A 25,342-nucleotide genomic window follows, 5' to 3' on the forward strand; every position below is an offset into this window, starting at 1 on the left:
CTGCCCTCCACTCCCTCCTCACAGAATTTGACTGACAGCAGCGGAAGCCAATGACTCCCACTACTGTCTCTGAATCTCTGAGAAGAGAGAGAGGGACCAGTGCCACTGTAGACAAGCACAGCACAATATCGACATAGGACTCGGTGTGTAAAAAGGGAGGTAAAGGGGTGATCGTACTAGTGGTACATTTTTTACCTTAATACAGGGAAAGCATTAGGGTAAAAAAAATGTCTAGCTTTTAGAACCACTTTAGGGTAAATGCCTTTACATCCACTTTGTCCATTCCTGTTCTGATTGTGTAATGCCTTGTTATTCAATTTTCCAATGTTACATTGGCTTATGCAAGCATATTGACTTCTTTCCTTTACTATGTATTGTTCAGCTTGTTGAATTTAAAGTGATTGTAAAGGTAAACATTTAAAAAACAAAAAAGGAAAATAAACATGTCTATACTTACTTGCTCTGTGCAATGGAATTGCACAGAGTGGCTGCAAACCTTCTCTTCTCAGGTCCCCCACTGGTGCTCCTGGCCCCTCCTCTGTGTCCAGTGCCCACATGGGGCACTCTTCATGCTCGATCCCGAGCCCTGCTGCTGCGTCCATTGACACAGACAGCAGGACTTGGCCCCACCCCTGCTCCCTTGTCACTTACTTTGATTGACAGTACTGGAACACAATGGCTCCCAGTGCCCCAGCAAATCCAGTGAGGCCCTGAAGTGAGGGGAGAGAAGAGCTGCAGATTTGCACAGCGCTGGATCAAATGAAGGCTCAGGTAAGTATAAGGGCGGATGAGGGGGGATGCTGATGCCTATACATGTTTTACCTTAATGCAAGGCATGCATTAAGTAAAAAAATGTTTATGCTTTAGAATCACTTTAAACTTGAAAATGTATATATAATGCCATTGTTAAGGCCTGTGCTTCTAACATGAAATAACTTCTATTAGAGTTGTATAGAAGACAAAATAAGACTATTATCTTGGAGAGCATATGCCAAATGTGTTAGCCTTTTCCTTTGTAGAATAATCCAATGTTTTCCCAAGGAAATCCAATGTGCTAATGTGGGAGTAACCTAGGCACTAAATCCATTGTGAATATATTAATCCCTATTAATCTACAGTTAAAGTTCAAATGATGTTGTCCAAAAAAATGTATTTATGATAATTTTTTCTTTCTTTAAATTTACCCTCTCAAAAATATTTTCAGATAACACAGGTTAGTTGGTTGGTATGGTTGGTCTTTTCTAGTTTCTTCTGTGTGTGTGTGTGTGTGTGTGTGTGTGTGTGTGTGTGTGTCACCTAAAGTCCAAATGGTAAACAGTAATATTCCATTCCTGCATAATAGGAATAAATAACAGTTTCTACTGCCACACATAGTCTGAATTTATTTTCTGCAGTGCGTTTTGGAGCTGCTATACTAGGGAACTGTATCATCAGGAGTGCACACAACTCAATACCTGGTTTCTTGTTGCCCCCACTGCCTCTGAAGTATTGTGTGACTTTAGAAACTCTGAGATCTGTGCTGAGATATGAGACTAGCATGGGGTCACCAACCTATGGCTCGCGGGCCAAATGAGGCCCTCTGCAAGATTTTATCTGGCCTGCAGCTAGGGTCAGTTACCTCTGAAACAGGTCCTTAGGCTCACAGCCATGCTGTAAGATTGTGAGGTACAGGTGGACTCTGATGTAAGGGAGGGCTTCAATAAGGACTCTCGTGTAAGGGGGACCCCGCTGTAAGTGGGGACTTTCATATAGAGAGAATCTGATGTAAGCAGGGACTCTGATACAATTTTTTTTTATTTATTTTTTTTGTTTTACTTAAGTTCTTCATTTGTTGTTTTGAATCGTATCATGCTGATTACAAAAAAGTAAAATGTATCCATTCACATATAAACTGTATTTGTGAACTATACAATGTGGCCCTCATATGAAAAAGTTTGGAGACCACTGGACTAGCAGGTCAGAAAGTCTGAGCTGTTTTATCAGTTCAGCATGGTCACAATGCTAGGTTGCAATCAAAGTTACGACGTTTACGTTAGGCTTTTCCCGGCGTAAAGTTGCCCCTGCTATATGAGGCGCAGCCAATGTTAAGTATGGCCATCCTTCCCCCGTCGAAATTTGAAAAAGTTACGTTATTTGCGTAAGTTGTCCGTGAATGGGGCTGGACGTCATTTACGTCCTTGCGGCGTACTTTGGAGCAATGCACACTGGGAAATTCCACGGACGGCGCATGCGCCATTCCGCAAAAACGTAAATCACGTCGGGTCACAGTAGTTTTACATAAAACACGCCCCCCTGATCCAAATTTGAATTAGGTGGGCTTACGCCGGCCAATTTACGCTACGCTGCCGCAACTTACTTGCCCATGTAAGTTGCGGAGGCCTAACGTAAATCAGATACGTTACGCCCGCACAATTTTACGCGGCTCTACGTGAATCCGGGCCATTAGAACTAAAATATACAGAGATATGCTTTGTATTGAGTGGACACTTGTTTTTTTTTGTTGCATGCTAAAATTGCCCAAAAACTGTTTGTATATGACAGTAGGTATATTTTACAGGGTCTTATTTTATTTTTATATTATTTTACTAGCAGTAGAAAACTTTTTTTTAGCATACAATAGTAAAACTGAGGCACATTCAGATATTAATAAATTATTAGAATACTATAATTTTAGGTTAAATTACAATAGAACTGAAATGTAAAGATAGTTTTGACCCTAAGGGGGTTAAGAAAATAACAGTGGTTCTGGCAGAAGACCTTTTCTGATTACAGTATCAAATCCACTTATAAGATTTTAGGAAGTGCATTTCCATAAGAGAAAACAGGGATCTGAAAAAAGTTCCAAGCAAAAACAAATCAAGTCACATAATGAGAAGGTAAAGGTTTATGAATTGAAAATAAATAAATAAATAAATGGCACAAGAATTTCAGAGGGAGTTTAGGGGGTTGACATGGCTGCCCTCCTTCTGAAAAGACAAAGTTCATGGTTGGAATGATGATCCATTGACTGTAGTACATTGTAAGTCACTAAACTGTTAAGCACTGTACACATGCTCGGTTTTCCCGGCAGTAAAAAGTCCGCCTGGAAGACCGAGGGGAAAGCCGAGAACCTGCCAGGAAAACTGCCATGAGAGCTTTGGCCGGGAATCCCGGCCGTTTGTATGCTCCATCGGCACTGCCTAGCAGTGTTTCCCATAGGAAAGTATTAGTAAATCTAGCATAAAATAAAAAAGAAACGGGAATCCCCCCGGGAAAATAGAGAGCAGGTTCTCTCCTGTTGGGAAAAACTGTGAGGAAGTGTACACACGTCCGGTTTTCCTGGCAAAAAGCTCTCTTGGCAGTTTTCCTGGCAGGAAAACTGGTCGTGTGTACAGGGCTTAACATGAACCTATAAGCCTTACCAGTAAATTTTCATAATTGTGCCAGATATTGAAGAAAGCAGATTTGCTTGACAAGGACCCAATTAGCGTTTTTAGAAGGAGAGGCCATGAAAGGCAACTCCATGTTCTAATCATGACAGGTTTTCTTTAACAGCTTGAAACAGTCACTTTAAATCACTTAATGAACGTAAACCCTCCCCAATGAGTTCATCTTTACTTACTAAATAGATGGCAACAAAGGGCCTGTGACCTACTCTTCATGGTATCATATGCTCCTTCTTGTCCGCTAGTTTACTCGTCATACTGTCTAGAAGAAAAAAACAGAAATGGAAAATTCACATTAGACATCTGAACACTGCTTTGGGAGATTTATGAACTTTCTTGCAGCATAGTGTTTTACTTATAGATCAACAGTGTGCTGGCTGATGTCTGCCCGATGCAACCTTTGATCCACATCGATTTACACCTGTGCTAAAAACAAAATCTTACAGTCATATTTTATGATACGAATAATTTAATTCAGGAAAATGGTGCAAAGGGCAATGATAATGTTCAACATGATAGAACCCATGGCATCCGGCCTCCTGTTCAATCCTAACCTCAGTGTCAAGTATTATGGCGTTCAGCCGTGGGACACAGCCCAGATCCACTGGTCACAAGGTTTTTGTTGAAATGCCAGACAATTCCACAGGATTTGGAATGGTTGGGTGGTATGGATGCATAGGTGTTAGTGGAGTGCTGGCCAAAAAAAAATAGTTATTAATTCCAAATTAAAAAGGCAACTCTGAAGAAGCCAATGGGTCCAAATAGGTCCTCAGAATATTAGCAGTGAGTACAGTAGAAGGATGAGAGAGTCTCAGTAGTTCTAGTAGGTCTTTCTTGGTCACATTAAAAGTCACACAAGGCTTGAAAAAGACGGACTGTGATCCATTAACCAAATGTTGAACAGTATAAACTCCTCTTGTTTGGACAAACACTCCTACTCAAGACCTGTGAAGGCTTTTACTAATTATTTATCTAATGATGTTTCTTTACAGCAATAAACTGAGACAAATACTGCATGGATAGTGTGCAATGAACTCCAATAGATTTTATGCAAATATCAAATAGACAGCCAACATGTTTCTATATATAGACTTTTTGCTGTGATCAATATAGTGGCCTTACACAAACTCTGTGGCACTCTCTTCCTTCTACTATTTGGGCATTTAGTATAAATAAACGGCAAAAAATATTCGGCACCTAAATAAAGCTAGCATATAACAGAAAACAAAAGAAAAAAAACAACAAATGGAAAGAATCCACTTGTGGGAAATTAAAAGGTAGTAAAGGTGTGCCGCTTACATACAAATCTATATAACATACAACCAGTACAAACAAACTGCTTGATCCCCTTCTGTCCGGATTTTGCTCTCAACACTCCACAGAAACTGCTCTCCTTGAGCTCACAAACGACCTACCGTACTTATGCCTAAAAAAAACAGATGCTATTTTGTACTACTTCTCCTGGACCTCTTAGCTGCTTTTAAAACAGTGGACCACCCCCTCCTCAAAAAAAATCCACTTCTTTGGTCACCATGACTGAACTCTTTGCTGGTACTCATCCTACCTATCCCACCGCTCCTTTGGTGTCACATACAGCTCTACTTCCTCCTCTCCTCTTCTTTTCTCTGTCGGGGTCCACCAAGATTCTTTTTTTTAAAGGGAATTGCTTAGATGTGCATCTTCACAGGGTGACACTGTGGATGCATCAGTATATGTGTGCCAACGTCCCGATATATTGGAAATGAATACTAATTTAAACTAGAAAAATTGACTTTAGGTGGCACACGGGTTATGAATATAAAAATCTATAGATATTTATTATAGAAATCTATATAAAAAATTCATGAGTCATAATGCAGTATTCATCAGCATATGGGCCCAACAAGTACTACAATAATACTGCTCTGCTCAACATGTTTTGCGTGAAAACGCTTCTTCAGGAGCATGATAGTCTAATGAAAGACATACATAGACATAAACATAAACAAAAACATCATCAGAGATGTTAATTAATCACACAATTTTATACATAAAACAGTTACATGAAACATCAAAACTATGTTAAAAACATCAACATTGCTGTCCGTATGTATAGTGGGTGTCCACATCCCCATCTAACATCACCAAAGACAGGTGAACTGCACCCCCACTACTGGGGCATCTAGAGACCGGCTATAGTCTATAGAGTACAATAATAAGACACATAGGAAGTGTCTTCAATAGATGGGTCATAGGTAACCTCAATCCCCCCACCCCTCACCTACCATAGAAGGAGCTAGGAGGGGGGGGGGGCAAACAGGAAAACAGAAACTATGGGCCAAATTCTCAAAAACTCTGCGTAACTTAAATTTCAGCAGTTAAGTTACACTGACTTAAAATTTCTACCTAAGTGCCTGATCGTCAAAGCACTTAGGTAGAAATTACACGCTGTGTAACTTAAGTGCCGCCGTCGTAAGGCGGTCCTCCTCTCCTGGGGGCGTTTAAAATTTAAATGAGGCGCGCTCCCGCGCCGGCCGTACTGCGCATGCGTGTGACGTCATTTTCCCGACGTGCAGCGCGCGAACGTAATTAACGCCGGTCGGCTTTGAGAATTTCGACGGGACACTAAAGTTGCGACGGGTGAAAAAAAAAGACGCGCCGGGAAAACAATTAATTATAAAAAAAAATGACAGCGTCGCTCAGCATGCATTCCTGAGAGGGAGAACTCCATGCCAATTTTCAAAGAAAAAAACGGCATGGGTTCCCCCCCCAGGAGCATACCAGGCCCTTAGGTCTGGTATGGGTTGTAAGGAGACCCCCCCACGCCGAAAAATTGACGTAGGGGGTCCCCCTACAATCCATACCAGACCCGTATCCAAAGCACGCTACCCGGCCGGCCAGGAATGGGAGTGGGGACGAGCGAGCGCCCCCCCCCCCCTCCTGAGCCGTGCCAGGCCGCATGCCCTCAACATGGGGGGGTTGGGTGCTCTGGGGCAGGGGGGCGCACTGCGGGCCCCCCCACCCCAGAGCACCCTGTCCCCATGTCGATGAGGACAGGACCTCTTCCCGAAAACCCTTGCCATTGGTTGTCGGGGTCTGCGGGCGGAGGCTTATCGGAATCTGGGAGTCCCCTCAAATAAGGGGGCCCCCAGATACCGGCCCCCCACCCTAAGTGAATGGATATGGGGTACATCGTACCCCTATCCATTCACCTGTAGGCAAAAAGTAAAATGTAGTAAACACACAACACAAGGCTTTTTAAAATATTTTATTATTCTGCTCCGGAGGCACCCCCCTGTCTTCGTTATTAGCTCAATTACCAGGGGGGGCTTCTTCTTCCACTCTCCGGGGGTCTTCTCCGCTCTCCGGGGGGGCTTCTCCGGACTCCAGGGGGCTTCTTCCATCTTCTCCCCTCTTCCGCTCTTGACTCGGCGAACCCCGGTTCTTCTGCAGCTCTCCGGTGCCTTCTTCTTCAGCGCTGGCTGCCTGCTATGTTTGTGTGTTAGCTCGATTTCAAACAGGCAGCCGGCGCGGTCTTCTGTGACGCCAGGGTCTTCTGGTCTTCTGTTCTTCCGATGTTGCCTCGTCGCCTGTTGTCGCTGTAATGATGGAAGCGCGCCTTGCATCCCATTTATATAGGCATCACCGTCCCATCATGCTCCGGTAGGTACCCACGTGGTGGGTGCACGTGGGAAGGCACCCACCACGTGGGTACCTACCGGAGCATGATGGGACGGTGATGCCTATATAAATGAGATGCAAGGCGCGCTTCCATCATTACAGCGACAACAGGCGACGAGGCAACATCGGAAGAACAGAAGACCAGAAGACCCTGACGCCACAGAAGACCGCGCCGGCTGCCTGTTTGAAATCGAGCTAACACACAAACATAGCAGGCAGCCAGCGCTGAAGAAGAAGGCACCGGAGAGCTGCAGAAGAACCGGGGTTCGCCGAGTCAAGAGCGGAAGAGGGGAGAAGATGGAAGAAGCCCCCCGGAGTCCGGAGAAGCCCCCCCGGAGAGCGGAGAAGACCCCCAGAGAGCGGAGAAGACCCCCGGAGAGTGGAAGAAGAAGCCCCCCCTGGTAATTGAGCTAATAACGAAGACAGGGGGGTGCCTCCGGAGCAGAATAATAAAATATTTTAAAAAGCCTTGTGTTGTGTGTTTACTACATTTTGCTTTTTGCCTACAGGTGAATGGATAGGGGTACGATGTACCCCATATCCATTCACTTAGGGTGGGGGGCCGGTATCTGGGGGCCCCCTTATTTGAGGGGACTCCCAGATTCCGATAAGCCTCCGCCCGCAGACCCCGACAACCAATGGCAAGGGTTGTCGGGAAGAGGTCCTGTCCTCATCGACATGGGGACAGGGTGCTCTGGGGTGGGGGGGCCCGCAGTGCGCCCCCCTGCCCCAGAGCACCCAACCCCCCCATGTTGAGGGCATGCGGCCTGGCAGGGCTCAGGAGGGGGGGGGGCGCTCGCTCGTCCCCACTCCCATTCCTGGCCGGCCGGGTAGCGTGCTTTGGATACGGGTCTGGTATGGATTGTAGGGGGACCCCCTACGTCAATTTTTCGGCGTGGGGGGGTCTCCTTACAACCCATACCAGACCTAAGGGCCTGGTATGCTCCTGGGGGGGAACCCATGCCGGTTTTGAATTTAAAAATTGCCGTGGAGTTCTCCCTCAGGAATGCATACCAAATGCCGTCGCTGGAATGGGCCTTTACAAGGTTTGGCTAACTTTCCACATTGTAAAACCAGCCCTAATTTTGCGCCTGCAAATTCGGAACTTAGGCAGAAATCAAAGTGCTGAAATGCTTTGAAAATCTGCTTAAGTCCTCATTTGCATACGCAAAGCTGGATTTCAATGAGAAATGCCCCCAGTGGCGGATGCGGTACTGCATCCTAAAATCTGACCGTGTAAGTGTCTTACACATGTCAGATTTTCTGCCTAACTTTGGAAAAAGCCTTTTGAGAATCGTTTCCAAAGTTAGGCACAGAGATACGCAGGCTGAACAGCAGTTAAGTCTGCGTATCTCTTTTGAGAATTTGGCCCAATATATATATATATATATATATATATATATATATATATATATATATATATCAACTATACTAATATGGCCATCAAAAGTTCAGATATATAGTAAACGTATATTGTATGTTTTACTTACAGACAGGTCGTATTGGGTAATGAGCACGAACCCGGATACCAACAATCTGGCTATGTGTGTATATATATATACACACATTCCTGTTTGCTTACCCCCCCCCCCTAGCTTCTTCTATTGTAGGTGGGGGGATTTAGGTTACCTATGCCCCATCTATTGAAGACACTTCCTATGTGTCTTGTTATTGTACTCTATAGACTATAGCCGGTCTCTAGATGCCCCAGTAGTGGGGGTGCAGTTCACTTGTATTTGGTGATGTTAGATGGGGGAATGTGGACACCAATTATAAAATGGAGTACCAGCCATCAATGCATATCAGCCTAGATGTCACATCACTTCCTCAAACTCAACCTATCCAAAAACAAGCCCATAATATTTCCTCCCCCACATGCCACTTTCCCAGATTTCTCTGTCAAAATCAACTATTAACCCGTCCCCCCATGCCAAGGTCCTTGGTGTAATCCTGGACTCTGAGCTACCCTTTCTGCCCCACATCTAATTGCTGTCCAAAGCTTGTTGCCTCAACCTCTGCAATATATACAAGATACACCCCTTCCTAACCTAATCCTGTCACCACAAAGCTTCTAATCCACTCCCTGGTCATCTCTTACCTTGATTACTGCAACTTCCTTCTCATTGACTTGCCTCTAATTAGGCCATCCCCCTTCAGTTCATTATGAATGCTGATGCCAGGCTCATCCACCTTACAAACTGCTAGGCATCTACTACAGCTCTCTGCAAATCCCTCCATTGGCTGCCACTCAACCAATGAAATAAATTCAAAATACTAAAAATAACTTACAAAGCCATCCACAACCTGGACACCCAACTACATCAATAACCTGGTTTTAAAATACCAACCAAACCGCCCTCTTTGCTCCTCCCAAGACCTCCTGCTCTCTAGCTCCCTTGTCATCTCATCCTATGCTCACCTCCAGGACTTTTTCTGACCCTCTCCCATCCTCTGGAATGCTTTACCCCAATCTGTCCAACTATCTCCTAATTTGTCTACTTTCAGACAATCCCTGAAAACTCATCTCTTCAGAGAACCGTATCTGGCCCCCACCTAACAACTCTACATTTTTTTTTGCCATCAGCACATCCCCCACAAATAATAACTCTTGTATCTCCTGACCCTCCCAGGACTGTAAGCTCTAAGGAGCAAGGATCTCTGATTCCTCCTGTATTAAAGTGTATTGTATTTGTATCGTCTAACCTCAAGTTGCAAAGCGCTGCTTAACCTGTCGGCGTGATACTTCAAATTTATATATATATATATATATATATATATATATATATATATATATATATATAATGAATACATTTACATACATTTATATATATATATATATATATATATATATATATATATATATATATATATCATATATATTTTCTTGTACTCATAATAACAATTTGAAGAAACATTTACTATTTCTATACAAGATGCTCTTACAAAATTATGCAGCAGAATGCATTTAAAAATATGATTCATTGTCTTTAAGCTCAGGATATCTCATCCATAAATAAATTCTATGTATGCATGGTGAAACACATCCCTAACCAAGAAGAACATATTGGTATCTTCCATAAAGGTATTTACATGATTAATGTGGCTTATTTCATGCTACTGAGCTGAGTTTTATGTGCTGTTGCTGCCTAAATGACAATCAATTTCTGAGCCTATATACCATGGCGTAGAACAGGAGAAAACCCACTTAATAGATTATTGAATGTGGTCATGCTTAGTAAATGTTTTGTACTTACAAGGGCAAGCATAAATCAACAAATTACATTTCTTAATGGATACCTGATTGATACCTGAATAGATTTAAAGAGTTTATCTAAATTAAGGGGCTTCAAGATTATAGTGATGTGGTTTACATGTGTTGATATATCCCGTATATACTAGCTATCACCTAAACACACCACATAAATGTCATATAAATCAAGAATAAGGACTATATATATAAAATTATAAAATGGCCCTACAGGGAACAATATGATCACCTGAAATTAAGCTGAGCCTTTGATGTTCCTCCTTTTACCTGAAACTAACATAACCTATTGAAGTTGCTGGTTTATCAGTAGAGGAGAGCCAAACATTAGATGACAAATTGTAACCAATTGTTTTGCTAGTGATCACATTTATAGACAGCAGTTTTAGATGACCTCTGTGTACCTCTAGTATTGCTCTACCTCCATACACAAGATAATTAGAAACTACCTCAAAAGTGTCAAAATTAATAAAAGCAGCAGCCCATTTTTAAAAACCATATTTGTAGAAATATCAATTTATAACATAAGCAAACCAATCTTGAATTGGAGTGTCTAGTGTTAAACACTAAAATGCATTACATTTTATTCATCAAAGAGGGGCTATTACCCTTCCCAGCCACTTTCCACCATCAAATCCCTTGCCCCCTCCTCTCTCAAAATTTCAAAATACTTTTTTTTTTTTTTGTTGGAGAATTCTCCTCACACTTCCAAATTTCTTATCTAGGCAAGAATGACATGCCTGCAACCTCCTAGGATACCCACCTCACCCATCCCATAAGGCTGCAGGGTATACTACTGCTTGTGTGCCATGGTGCATCATCAGAAGGCTGTCTGTTTTTTTTTAAGTGCCTTTTTTGGGGAATTCTATATATAGAACATGGAAGGGGGCAGCTATCCTCAGAGTATAGCCAGCTTGTGTCAAGACAAGAAGGGGGAAGAGAAGGGAAGTCCCACCTAAGTGCAGTGGTTAAAACAATCTTTTAATCCGCAAGGTTTTGTGGCTTTGCAGGGGGAGATGAAGATGAAGAATCCTCTGTCCACTAGGAAGCAGAAACTAGCATGGAACGTGGCCGAAAATGATGTCACCGGAACAACAAACGGCCGAGTCTAGCAGACAGGGAATGGGCTGAAAAAGGGCTGAAAAAGCTCAAGGACCTTATCCTTGCACATTAAAAGATTGTTTTAACCACTTCATTACTGGGCACTTAAACCCCCTTCGTGCCCAGACCAATTTTCAGCTTTCAGTGCTGACGCATTTTGAATGACAATTGCGCGGTCATACAACACTGTACCCAAATTATATTTTTATAATTTTTTACACACAGAGCTCCACGTCCCTGCTGTCACCGCCGATCGCGTGTACCCGGCGGACATCGCGGCCCCCAGGTACACGCATCGGCTTCCCAGCGATGCGCCGGCACAGTGTTTACCTGCTGCGCACCCCCCAGCGGCGCGCGCGGGTAATGCACAGAAAAAGACGTCCACTCGGCACTTCAGAGCCGCGATGTGGACGTCTTTTGTCTATAGCGCGGATCTCAAGTGGTTAACCAAAACATTGTTTTCTGATTTTGGTTTAGAAAGGTGAAGGGCAAGCACCTCTGTCAGGTTTAATTGCTTGCTGTGTCCACACTAGGAAATCTTGCCTCTAGTCTTGTTCCGGCAAAAGCTTTAACATTTTAGAATACCCTTTACTTTCTGTCCGGGGGAATCTGTGAGCCTTCTAAAAGAAAGCTTGTACACTTTGCTTGCCATGCTATATACATGTGCGATTTTATTTCTGTGTTCATCCTGTCACAAATTTTACAGTTACTTTGACATGATATTCTTAAAGCCCAAATCAGGGATATTAGCAACTGCCTTCCCACCACCTCTAACAAACCAGTGGTATGAAAAAAAAATATCATCTCATGATGATCAATCTCCACTCAAGTCCTTCTTTAGGCGTATAGAAAAAAAATTGGTTGTGGATCAATACTCACTATTTGTTAACACCATACTGGGTGTGCAATATACCCATATGGTGTTCCAAAATTTGCAGACTCACCAATGGTAGGTCTCTGTGCCTAGTAAATATACAGGAAAAGAGTTACAGGGAAAGGATTCCCACTGTGAAGAGACACAGGCAGACCATGCTGCTTAATATGGGATATTTTATTAGAGAAATGATTTAATACAAAAAAGGCAGCCAAGTCCAGGTACCCACTACCAACACCAGGATAATGTTAAAATTAGACAACTTTGCCAGTTAAGAGCAGCTGCATCATGCTCTGACCATGCATACACACACTTGTAACAGGGCTAATGTTAATAAACGTAGGTAATATCAATGGACCAGAACCTGATCTCAATATCATAAACCATACATAACAAAACAAAAGTCCATCCTATCAAAATAGGTTTGATTGTAAACCTCCTTCGGTCTCCAAAGGAAACCCCTGTTTTAATTAAGTCAGGTAGCTAGTCCCACAGCGACAGCTGTAGTTGATTTTATAGCAGGACAAAGCTGTTAGTGTGTAATGGTAATTAGAGTCCACAGTTAGTATTCAATCCAAAGGCATAGATATTCAGTTTTCCCAATATGGAATAGCATATATTGCTGTTTTCTAACTGTTGGAGCACCAATAGCTCAGTGGCACTGTTTGTAAAACTGGTAAATAATGGCTGTGAAATAACATGAGGCAGTTTATAGGACCTATGGTCCGCTCACCCGACCATTTATGGAGCGATGACTATGAAATGGCTTAACCACTTGAGCTCCGGAAGGTTTACCCCCTTCATGACCAGGCCATTTTTTGAGATACGGCACTGCGTTATTTTACCTGACCATTGCCCAGTTGTGTGACGCTGTACCCAAATAAAATGGATGTCCTTTTTTTCCCACAAATAGAGCTTTATTTTCATCATGTGCAGAAAATGCCTCTAGATCTTGCCAGAAACGCAGTGTTCTTTTAACGAAAAAGCAGATGTAACCCTACCTTCTTTTGTAAACTACTAAACCAATCCACCATGTACTGGTGATAAACAAAGACAGACATGTTTGAAGCCCAACCTTGGTGACAAGCATGGCTACCTCCATAGATACAATGGAAAATAGTGGAGCATAGTCACAAAGTTATATGAAGTGTTATTTGTAGGATTACCAAGTAAAAATAAGGGAAAGAAGCCTGTAAATAAAGAAAACTAATGCAGCCACTAAAACAAAGGCCTTGTTATCTGCATTGTATCACATTTTGTATTTTTGAGTTTATATTCGCATTGGGACCCCCGGTCCCTTTTTTTTGCTACGTAAATGCTATTCTATATGGTCATTTTCCCTTCAACTTCTGTCCACAAGAAACTGTAGAAGAGGATATCTTTAGAACCTTTTATTGAAAAGTGGCTTTGGATGCATGGCATGCGGCTGGTACACAAGTTTCCTTTACAAAAGTTGACAGAGGTTCAATTTTTCCACCAAAAAATTGGAATTTGGGTGAGGAGAAAATTCTGGACAGCCGCACTCAAAATCAATGCCTTTATTAAAAAGAGGTAACAATCCAAAAAATGCAAGCCACAGCAAACAATGGAATACAGGAACTGACGCATTTCACACTTTCAAACGTGCTTATTCATAGCTAAAGAACCACAAACATTAACTACAATATATATATATACTGATCTATATTGGACATGTGACCAAACCTGTGAATAAATGACTCTAATTAGGGTTATTTTGTGGGTGAAATTAGTTCATTAATGTGTATGGCTAACATGTGTGGTTGAATGTGAGAACACAAATACGTATTCTAATGAATAAAAATGGATGTGTATAGAAACATAATAAAAATTTTAAGAAAATGCTACTAGCAAAACCCCAAAAACATTTGGTAGAGCATCCATTAAATGAAAACGGGGAAAAATAATTTTTAGGCCTGACATTAGGAGCACATGATTAGTTTAGCAAAAGACATTAGGCAGGGCTGACAATGCTTAGTCTAAAGTCTAGTAAACAAGGGTCGAATGCTGGGTGACATTGGCTGGTAAAAAAAAAGGCCAATATTCGGCCCATGCGTATGCCAGCCAGTCTGACAGAAGCCAGCCATTCAGCCATTGGACTACCATGGACTACCATTGCTACAGACTTTATACTTGCTTACAAAAGGATTTCTGATGGGAGCGCTCAACACAAGTCTGCTCAATATTTTATCTCATGTCTGCAAAGTGTAAAAAATCCTCTGAAATATTTTATAGCTACAATATTCTGCCAAAAATATCTTATTTTTGTAAACTTTTATCAATACTACACCCAGAGAAAGTCAAGTACTTCAGAAATATGTTAATATTTGCATGACTAATGAACTGCTTCTGATTACAAAATATGCAAATGTGCTTAGTTTTAAATCTAGTAAGATTGCTTTCAAACCTTTCATCCCATCACATAAAAGGAAGAAAACACCAGTTCTGTGGAGCTCGTGCTCATTCCCCATTCTCTTTAAGGAGGACGCATTCTTGGATAATTGCTAGAGAAGGCACAAAATTGCAAAACACTTTTTGAACATTCAGAAACACTAAACTGGCAGAATTAATTTACTGTATAAAATATCCCATGTGTTTTAATAATTAGCATAGCAAGTCTCAAGTAATCAATTAAAAAACAGATCTGTTAAGAATTTAATTTTGTACATATTAAACACATTTACTGTAACTGGGCACATATAAATATATTTTATTATATATTCTAATTGGCATGACAGAGAATATTTAACATGCTTTACAGGTTGTGTTGAAGACATTTTTCTTTTTTTTAACTTCCATCTCCCTCATTTATAGAGCAGCAAACTAATGGGGCTGATTTGCCAGGTTATTGTGCCTTCTCAGCCAGTGCCTTGGTCTTGTCTTCTCTGCTGCCGTCTGTATTTTGCTACCATTTGTGATTGAACCTTAGCTTGTTCCTTGACTACTCTACTGTCTGATCCCAACCTGCAACTACTTGTTACCGACCTTTTGGCTTGTTTACTGGCCACGCTCCCGTTTTATCCTTGTCTGCTCATCCGCTACTGGACCCAGGCTTGCTCACACCGTTGCAGGGCAAACCTGAGGACTGCAACCTGGTACTAGCACACAGCTAAATCAATCCCCACCATCAGGAGCTCTGGTAAACACCCGCTAGTACTTAGACTCTGCACCTCAGGTGAGCCTGTGTCTGCCTATATACCTATTCTGCTGGTCAGTGGTAGTCCTACAACTGCTATAGCAACTGGTCTTCAAGCCTGACGCCTGATCGTGACACCAAGAAGGGTAATGCTTCCCAGTTGTATACAGCAATAAAGACTTGGCAGGAGTACTATCCCTTCACCAGGCCCGGACTGGGACAAAAAATAAGCCCGGCCATTTTAGGCTGAGCAGCCCACGCCATTTTGTGCGCGGCGGCGGTAAATGATGGAATGTGGGGTTCCAGCACCTTGTACCTCTGGACCCCTTTACATTACACAGCACCCTGCACCTCTGGATCCCTTTACATTACACAGCACCCTGGACCCCTTTACATTACATAGCACCGCACCTCTGGGCCCTTTTACATTACACAGCACCCTGCACCTTTGGACGCCTTTACATTACATAGCACCACACCTCTGGACCCTTTTACATTACACAACCCCTCCCACAGTTTGTTACACAGACACACCCTAACAGTTCTGAATCCCCTGCATGTTACACTGGGGGGAGACGTGACATGCGGGCCGCCGCGGCCCACCGGGCATATGCCCGGTATGCCCTATGGCCAGACCGGGCCTGCCCTTCACTAAAAATTATCAAGACTGATAGATTAGGTAATCTAAAAAAAAAAAAGCTTTTGGCTTTAGATACATTTCAAGATGCCTAACAGTTTCATGTTCCTGAGATCTGAGTTTCCCAGTCTGCACACTCACCACACCTGTAAATGTGTCTCTTGTCATCATAGTTTTTTTTGATGCTATAGTGACAATATTTTCCTGTGTATGGGGTAGTTTGATGCATCAGATGCAAGTCAATAAGACCAGAGCTTGATTTTAAATTTCTACTTCACAAGAGGAAAAACGCTAACATTTTCTGAAAGCTTGCATTCTTAATAACTCAAATTAGACATCAAAATGTATCCTTAAACTCCAACCCTTGCTCATTAAATAATAACATGGAACAAGACTCTACTACTGCAACGATGTGACCCAAAGGCATTTATTTTTATTTTTTTATGCTGCACTTGTTAATAGGAATGAGCTAAGTTTCAGACCCCAAGCTCAGTGTTACCCAAACCCACAAGAAACTGTCAAGGCAGCAGGCCATCGTCCCAATCAGCTGTGGCCATGGACTTCCCTGCAGTTGCACGTTTGAAAGAGGTTGGGATTTTGAGAGGTAGAGAATTTTATGGCTGCAGCTGATTGCAATGGTGGCCTGTTGTCATATGACAGTTTTCCGAGGATTTGGGCCCATCTCAGTTCAACCTGAACCTTAGCTCATCCTTACTTGTTACCATTGAATCAATAACCCCAAAGCTCTGTGTATCTCAAATAATATAAATATTTAATCCAACATGCAGCAAAATTATAGTTTTGTAATGTAAGGTGATTTTTCCTCAAGAATTCCATAAAAAAAGGAAAGCAATTATAAAACAAATACAGTTAGCTGCTCCCCTCCCCCCAAATATCTTGCCTTCTTGGTCCCTATTTTTTTTTCTCATTAAAAAGCTAGTATTGAATAGAACATTGCTGAGTTCTATAGATCTGCTAGGTTCTATAGACTTGCATTTGTTGTTTATATGTGCAACTGTTCGTCTTCGTACTGCAAACCTTTAATATCAGAAAATTTACTGAACTAAGTATTAAACAAAAGTTATTTAAATAATCCTTTTATGGATACATGGTGCATGAAAAAATCACCAGTGTTTTAAATCATAAACATGCTACGGTAAGTTTTTTTTAAAATATGGTCAGCTTAGACTTACCCAGATATCTACTTTCAGACTGTCATACCTGTATTCTCACTAAGGTCACATAAATATTAGGGTGCAGATCATACTCTTCAGCTCTATAATGTACAATATCTAGGTCTTTTCCTGCAAATAATTATTACAGTATATACTCGAGTATAAGCCGAGTTTTTCAGCACATTTTTTGGTGCTGAAAATGCCCCCCTCGGCTTTTCCTCGAGTCACCTTTTTGTGCCTGATCTCCCGGAGAGTTGGGGACCTGGTACTGGCCGGCTGTAGGTCCCCTTTGCACACATATAGCCCCACTCTTCCTCTACAAGTATGCAAAGTTTGTTGTCTGGGGGACCTACGGCTGGGGAGCACCGATTTTTCAAATTTGGGCACCCCTTCCATAGACTCCCATGTTAAATCATAATTTCTCCAGTAAGTTTGGGGACCTGGTACCGGCCGGCCTTAGGTCCCCTGGGAGCCCATCTTCTACTCTACAAGTGTGCAAAGTTTGCTGTCTGGGTGACCTACAGCTGGGGAGCACCGATTTTTCAAACCTGGGCACCCCTTTTATATACTCCCTTGTTAAACGTAAGTCTAGTCATGGACACAGTGAGGCATGGGCACAGTGAGGCACGGACACAGTGAGGCACAGACACAGTGAGGCACAGACACAGTGAGGCATGGGCACAGTGAGGCATGGACACAGTGAGGCATGGGCACAGTGAGGCATGCACATGGACACAGTGAGGCACAGTGAGGCATGCAGTTAGACACCCTATAATCGAGTCAATACGTTTTCCCAGTTTTTTGTGGTAAAATTAGGTGCCTTGGCTTATATTCGGGTCGGCTTATACTCAAGTATATACGGTACATCTTCCCCAGCCTTTCTCTTTTTACATCTCCTGTTCCTCCATCCAAGTCATTAACTATTATGTTTTGAATGCTACATGTACAGCTTTAATCATAAGCATCTAATTTATCAAAGTGCTGGATGTAATTATCACATTTATAATCTTTGTACCTTTCTATTATTATTTTACAAAATGTCTTGATTTAATGTCCCTTTTGTTACACTATTTTACATTTATGTCAATAAGTTCTCACTGAAAGAGAAAATAACACCTTCACCTTTTTTAACACCGGAAATGGGGCACGGTTCTTCAGTTTAACATGGTGAGATATTAACTCTGATATTGATTCTCTAAATGAGTTTTTATTGAGTCCTCTGTATTACTATATTGTGTTTATTTGGCACAGTTTAATACTTTATTATATTTATTACAGAGGAGAGACTAGGCATCCTATTTCAGCTTCATGAAAGGTCCGATAATGTGTACACATTTATACTTTCCTAATCTGAATAATAAAAATATATTTGAGTAGAGGAGGAAAGTAGTTTAGAAGAACATTGCCCCTTGTAGATTAAACCTGGAAAAAATTCAAGAGTCTAAAAATTATATTCACATCAAGGAAAGAAAACACTTTGAAAGAGGCATTTCAACCCTGAAGTACAGCCACCATTTTTGTTAGAGATAAAGAGACACCTGTCCTTTCTTCAAAATTTTTATTTCCATGGTCTTGACTGCATTCACTGAGCGCAAACACCCAAACACTCAAAACAGCCGCTTTGTTCCCACCAAAGTGTCACATGAATATCACGATTAGGGATGTAAACCAAAAACATTAATTCCCTTTTATGTGTGCATCTCATGGGATTTTCTAAATGTGGTTGTAAATGAAGCTTTTGTGCTCTGGAATTCACTTCCTCCAAGTGAACCATTGTGACACGGTCCCCACTGATATGTTCAGGGGACCTTTTAAAGACCATTTTCCTGAAACAAGCTGTTTGCATGATACACTAGCTAATACTGTTGACCTTTACCTTTCTGCTTCCCAGCTCCAGTTAAAAGGCATAGATTTTTAGGGGGTCATCCTAATTAGAAGCTACTTCAATTCCTTTCAAGCATGGGAAATACCGCAAGAGTATAAATCTAAAGCTTCAGAACAGAAGAGTATTTATGGTTGGTATTTCTTCCTTTTTAAGATAAGTAAATCACTTTGTGTGTGGTCTTAGTCTCTTTCATTTTCTGATGGTCCCCTGGGACTCCTTACTCCAGCAATAGAGCTGTTAGGGCTATATATACCATTTAAAAGAAATTCTCTGCTAAAAGAGTAGGATTTTAGACTTCCTGTAAATCCTTTTCTTGGAGTATTATAAGCGATGAAAAATTTGTAGTTGAGCAATAGTAGGAGTGAATTATAAGAACCGATTGGAGGGCCAAATGTCTCTTAATGTACCCCAAGAGAAAGGCCTTAATGCAATATTTCCTTTTTTTAATCCTACATTAAGAAGCATTAGATGAGTAATTCAGGTACATAGCAGTCCAACTGAAGGGTGGGAAATACAGAAACAAATATTAACAGGATCATGTGAATGACAAGCCTACGGAAGGTGTTCAACACAGCTCAACCTTAATAATACAGCTGGTAACTGAATAAAGAATTGTAAAGATCAACTTTACTACTGAAGCTGGCATTTGAATAATGGCAATATATTTATTTTTTGACCTGAAGGAAGGTGTTGAGATCCAAAATGAGGCAAATGCCCTATTTTCCTTTGGGAACAGTGGAACTAAGACCCCTTGGGAGAGGAGCTGCGCCAGAGCAGGATGGAGGTCCACTAGTCTTTGCTGGGACGTTGACAGGTTTGACAACATGAAGTTGGGGGGGTGCATTGAAAAAGAGCTTCTAGCCTTTCATCCACAGGATCCCCTCCCTTCTTAAGCCTCGTACACACGACCGAGAAACTCGACGGGCGAAACACATAGTTTTCCTCGTCGAGTTCCTTGTTAGGCTGTCGAGGAACTCGACAGGCCAATCTTCTCCATTCCCGTCAAGGAAATAGAGAACATGCTCTCTTTTTGGCTCCTCGAGTTTCTCGACAGTTTCCTCAAAATGTACACACAACCGGTTTCCTCGGCCAAAAAAATTGTAACAGCAAGTTTCTTCACACATCTACTCTTTTGGGAGTGCCTAGTTACTGTCTGAGCTGGCCTAGTACATTTCTTTTATACATATAGGATTGTCATGTTGCTTGTTCACGTTCTCTTCAAGAGGTGTAGATACTGGATCTATTTGTAAATTCATTCTGTTGAAAATGGATGTTGGACTGTTCTGTGAAGAAAAGCTATTATGAAAATATTCTGCATTGTGTGCATTTTTCTAAGATGGAAACCTTAGCACATTTTGAAAGTGTGATTTTTCAAGTGGTATTTTCATTTGCAATGGGGTTTTATTCATGGAAAGACATTGTTAACAGAGGTTTTATAGGCACAGTTTATAAGTAAATACCAGAGAAGGAATTGAATGACACCTTTACCAGTCATTAAACTGTCTTTTCATTGTGTAACTTGAATGGTGGCCTTACATTCCAACGTCTTTCCGTTTCTGCGTTACATGGTTTAAATGAAGATGATAACTCTAAGCTGACAGGCCTTTTGATTGAGCCAGGCAGATTAAAAAAAGACAGACATTTGTCACAGGAAAGAAATACACAAACATACAAAATGCATATTTTAGAGCTGCAGCCTTTGCAGATGTAAAAAAAAAATATTCCAGGTATGTATTTATTAAAAAAGTAATTACATTGATTTTACATATACAGTAAAACCTTGGTTTGAGAGTAACTTGGTTTGAGAGCGTTTTGCAAGACAAGTAACATTTTTAAATACATTTTGACTTGATATACAAGTGATGTCTTGATATACAAGTAGTGATTGTTGTAAATGGTTGTGGAACGAATCATCTGATTTTCCATTATTTCTTATGCGGAAAGTGCGGAAGTGCTTTGGACTACAAGCATGTTTCCGCAACAAATTATGCAACTAATTATGCTCGCAATCCAAGGTTTTACTGTACTTTAAAGCGGAGTTCCAGCCTTTTACTGTTTAATAAAAGTCAGCAGCTACAAAAAATATAGCTGATAACTTTTAATAAACAGACACTTACCTGTTCCACGATCCAGCGATGCGGCCGCACGGAGCGTCGCTCCTCTCCTCGGCGCCTCCATTCACATTCTGGGCACCCAGCCATGACAGATATCGTCTTCACGGCTGGGCACACACTGCCCATGCGCGAGTCGTGCTGCGCTCCTCGAATGGACAGGCGATCTCCTGGGACCTGTCACGTGTCCCAGGAGATCGCCTAGAGGGAGGGGCCGCCTAGGGGCAGAGGAGGAGTCTCCTAGGCAGAAGTAGGAAGTGGGACAGGAAGCCCCACTCCTACCAAAGCCCCCACTCCCACCTCCCAAAAAAATACATGCCAAATGTGGCATGTAAGGGGGCGAGGAGTGCTTAAAGCAGAAGTTCCACTTTTGGGATGAACTCCGCTTTAACTAGCCTAAATACCTGATTATAGCTTGATTTCAGCCTCCTGTAATCTGTTCTGGAACAGCACTGAGACAGGGAGAGGGAGGGCCAGTACTTGGAGCAAAAGGCTTACAGGAAGGGACCATAAGGAAGATTTCATAAGTGTTCTTTTGCTCCTTCATTGTGCAATCATAGGCTGAGATGGACCCATGCAGGACATAAACAGAAGAGGAGATGGTCCAGGGCCAGAGCGTCACATAACTGTGGCTTTAGGTAAGTAAATAAGGCTCATGTAACATCACTTCTCTTCTGGATCCTGAGAGAACCCAAGCGCTGAACAGCAATTAGGAAGTGAACACTCAAAGAAGAACCCATGAAGGAAGTAAACAGACGAGGAGGGAGTTTGGGGCCAGAGAGTGACATGACTGTGGTTTTAGGTAAGTAAAAAGGGTCTTTTAGACAGATTTTTTTTCATTCAATGATCAGTTAGAGGTGGGTGGGAGGAAATTATCCCAGGTATTGGATTTACACAATGCAACTTTGTCCAGGACCCTTTGTTGAGTGTTCACTTCCAATTTGCTGTTCAGTGGTGGGGTCTCTCAGGATTCAGGAGAAAAGTGATGTGAAGTGAGTGGACAGTAGGAGCCCAGTAGTCTCTGTTGCATCTGGAGCACTAGACATTTATAGGTAAAGTTGATCCAGGGAACATCCGATTGCCTCTTGGGGGATCAGGAAGGATTTTTTCCCCTGCTGGAGCAAATTGGTTCATGCCTTGTTGTTGTTTTGCTTTCCTCTGGATCAACTGTGGGTATACTGTAAGATTGTGTATATAGAATTGTATTATGGCTTTTTTTAGCCAGACTAATTGTGTAACTATGTAAGTTGTTGTAAATCTCATTGAATCTGCATTACTGAAACTGAAGCTTGTTAACCACCATTCAGTCTTGCATTACTTGTCACAGTCATGACAAATTTGCTGTCACATACACCAGTGCTTCAGCTAGCGCCCTTTCCTGATTCTACTTGGAAGAAGCTTGCTATTGATATTGTAGGTCCTTTCACGGAGGTGCCTATGGAGTGCCAATTTGCTATAACATTAATGGATTATTATAGCAAAATGCATTTGTCACACATAAAACATCTACTACTATAATTACATTTCTGTCTACAGTCCTCAGCAAGGAAAGTAACCCAAAGAAATTAGTGTTTGACAATGGGCCACAATTTGCTTCATCTGAGTTAGAATTTTTCCTGAGAGGGAAATGTTGTGCATAGGATTTCCTCAGTTAATTACCCACAAAGAGAAAGATTAAGAGATTCAACAGAACCCTTTAAAAGAAGTTCTTCAGACTGCATTTCTTAAAGTGGTTGGAAACCCTTATGCCGCGTACACGCGACCGTTATTCATGTCATAAAAAAAACCGCTGTTTTTCTTGACGTGATTCTTCTCAAGCCTGCCTTGCATTCACACGATAGTGATAAAAAATGCTCGCCCAAGGCACGGTGACGTACAACACATACAACAGCACTATAAAGGGGAAGTTCCATTCGAATGGCGCCAACCTTTGGGCTGATTATGCTAATTTCCCTTCTTATAACTTGCTTCTGAGCATGCACGTTTTTTCCCCGTCATTAAAGCCTACACATGGCCGTTTTTCACTACGAGAAAAACGACGACTTGAAAAACGACGATAAAAAATAGAGCAGGTTCTAAATTTTTAATGGCCATTTTTCTTGTCGCAAAAAATGCTCTGGAGCACACGACCGTTTTTCACGACCAATTAATTTATTTTTTATCGTAATGAAAAACAGTCAGTGTGTACGCGGCATTACAGACCACTTTGACCTACAGGTAAGCCTAGATTAAGGCTTACCTGTAGGTCCAAGAAATATCTTGTTAACCTACACGGTTAAGGAGATATTTCCAAGAAAGACAGCACCGATGTCTATGGCGCATGCGCCGTAGACAGCGGCGCACAGGCGCACTGAGCGTGCCACTACTAACGGCGGCAGCTCCCGAGCGCATGCGCGGGTTTGACATCATCGCTGCTCCGGCCAGTCACAGCACTGGAGCAGCGATACCTGGAAGCGCTTCTGGGTATCATGGCGGCGTCCAGGGACCGCTGCAAGGGCTTCGTTCTCAGGTAAGTAATTCATAATGAGCTAGTATGCTATGTATACTAACTCATTATACCTTTGTCTTGCAGGTTTATTTTTTATTTTTAAAAGAGGGTTTACTTCCTCTTTAAAGAGAAACCTTGGAAAGTTTTTACTACAAAGTTCTTACATGTCCACACCAGCATCACCAGATGAATTACTATGGCAGACCAATGTGTACAAAACTGTATGTTGTAGACATAAAACTTCCACAAAGGCCATTGCCTCTGATATCATCAATTATTAAGACTGTTCAATCAACAATATAAAAGTAGGGCATATATTGATCAGAAACATGGAGCGAGAGAAGTAAACTTTCAGCCTAAGTTAAGAAACCTGGCTTTGGGCCGGTTCACACTGGTTCGAGTTGATAACGAAAGCGATGCGTAAAAAAAAAAAAATAACTAGATTTGCATGTCATCCAAAAAGTTATTGTTTTCAATGACGGTCGTTCACATCTATGCGTTGCGATTCCTCTACTAATATGATGCAATAATTAAAAGGGTCTTGTGCAAGTTTACAGTGTTGCGTCGCAAATTTAGTCTCCATAGACATTAATGTAAATCGTTCTGGAATCGTATTGTTGGTTCAGATATGTGCGAATTCCACCACGCTACTCTCCACAAAAACCAGGAACTACACATGAAGTTAACACCTTTCTTTTTATATATATTAGGCATTAACATGATTCTCATCAATTGCAGCTGTGTCCAACTCCTGAAATTCACGGTAAAATCGCGGTAAATTTTCAGTAAATTCGCACCTCACACAAGACAAAAAAAACAGAACAAATTTGCAACATATCACAGTGCAGCAGTGTAAACCGAGCCTTACAGAAACAAAGGCAATCCACATTTCCAGTCCTTTTAGAGTGACAAGTCGATGAGGACCTTATAACTATGAACTGTCTGACGGACTCTTATTGAATGGCAGTCATCCTGCCGCTGTTAGGCAGGACTTTTTAGAAGTTTCTTAGGAAGAAGGACATTTTCTTAATCTTAATGCCAACAACCCAAATGAAGACAAAGAAGCCAACTGCATAGACATATTCAAAGAATCAGAAGGCCTCCTGTGTAGGCATCCCAATACTTTTGATAATATAGGGCCAGATTCACAAAAGGGTTACGACGGCTGATTCATAGAATCAGTTACGCATAGATATCCCTAAGATCCGGCAGGTGTAATAGTTTTACGCTGTCGGATCTTAGGATGCAGTACCGCGGCCGCCGCTGGGGGCATTTCTCGTCGTAAACCAGCGTCGGGTATGCAAATTAGCACTTACGGAGATCCACAAAGGTTTTTCCCTTCGTGAAGTCGCCGTAAGTGTTAGTTTGCCGTCGCAAACATAGGGTACCTTTTACAAAGTGTAAAGTTAGTACACCATGTAAAAGTATACCCGTCTTTCCCGCGTCGCTGTCAATTTTTTTTTAAATTTTTTATTTTTCCCGCCGCAACTCTTTTTTACCCGTCGCGATTCACAAAACATTGGCGCAACGTAACGTCGCGCAAAGCACGTCGGGAAAATAGCATCGG

The 25,342-nt window shown here is 41.8% G+C and overlaps 1 protein-coding gene across 1 annotated transcript in view; it reads right to left on the reverse strand.

Moving 5' to 3' along the window:
* Positions 1 to 25,342, reverse strand: part of TMEM108 (transmembrane protein 108) — a 231,581-nt gene that overhangs the window by 112,524 nt on the left and 93,715 nt on the right. Inside the window, exon 3 of the mRNA XM_040353104.1 lies at positions 3,602 to 3,687. Coding sequence (XP_040209038.1) covers positions 3,602 to 3,641 — 40 coding nt within the window. The 5' untranslated portion in view covers positions 3,642 to 3,687. The remainder of the gene's footprint in view (positions 1 to 3,601; positions 3,688 to 25,342) is intronic.

Source organism: Rana temporaria, chromosome 5 (assembly GCF_905171775.1).
Source record: "Rana temporaria chromosome 5, aRanTem1.1, whole genome shotgun sequence".
NCBI lineage: Eukaryota > Metazoa > Chordata > Amphibia > Anura > Ranidae > Rana > Rana temporaria.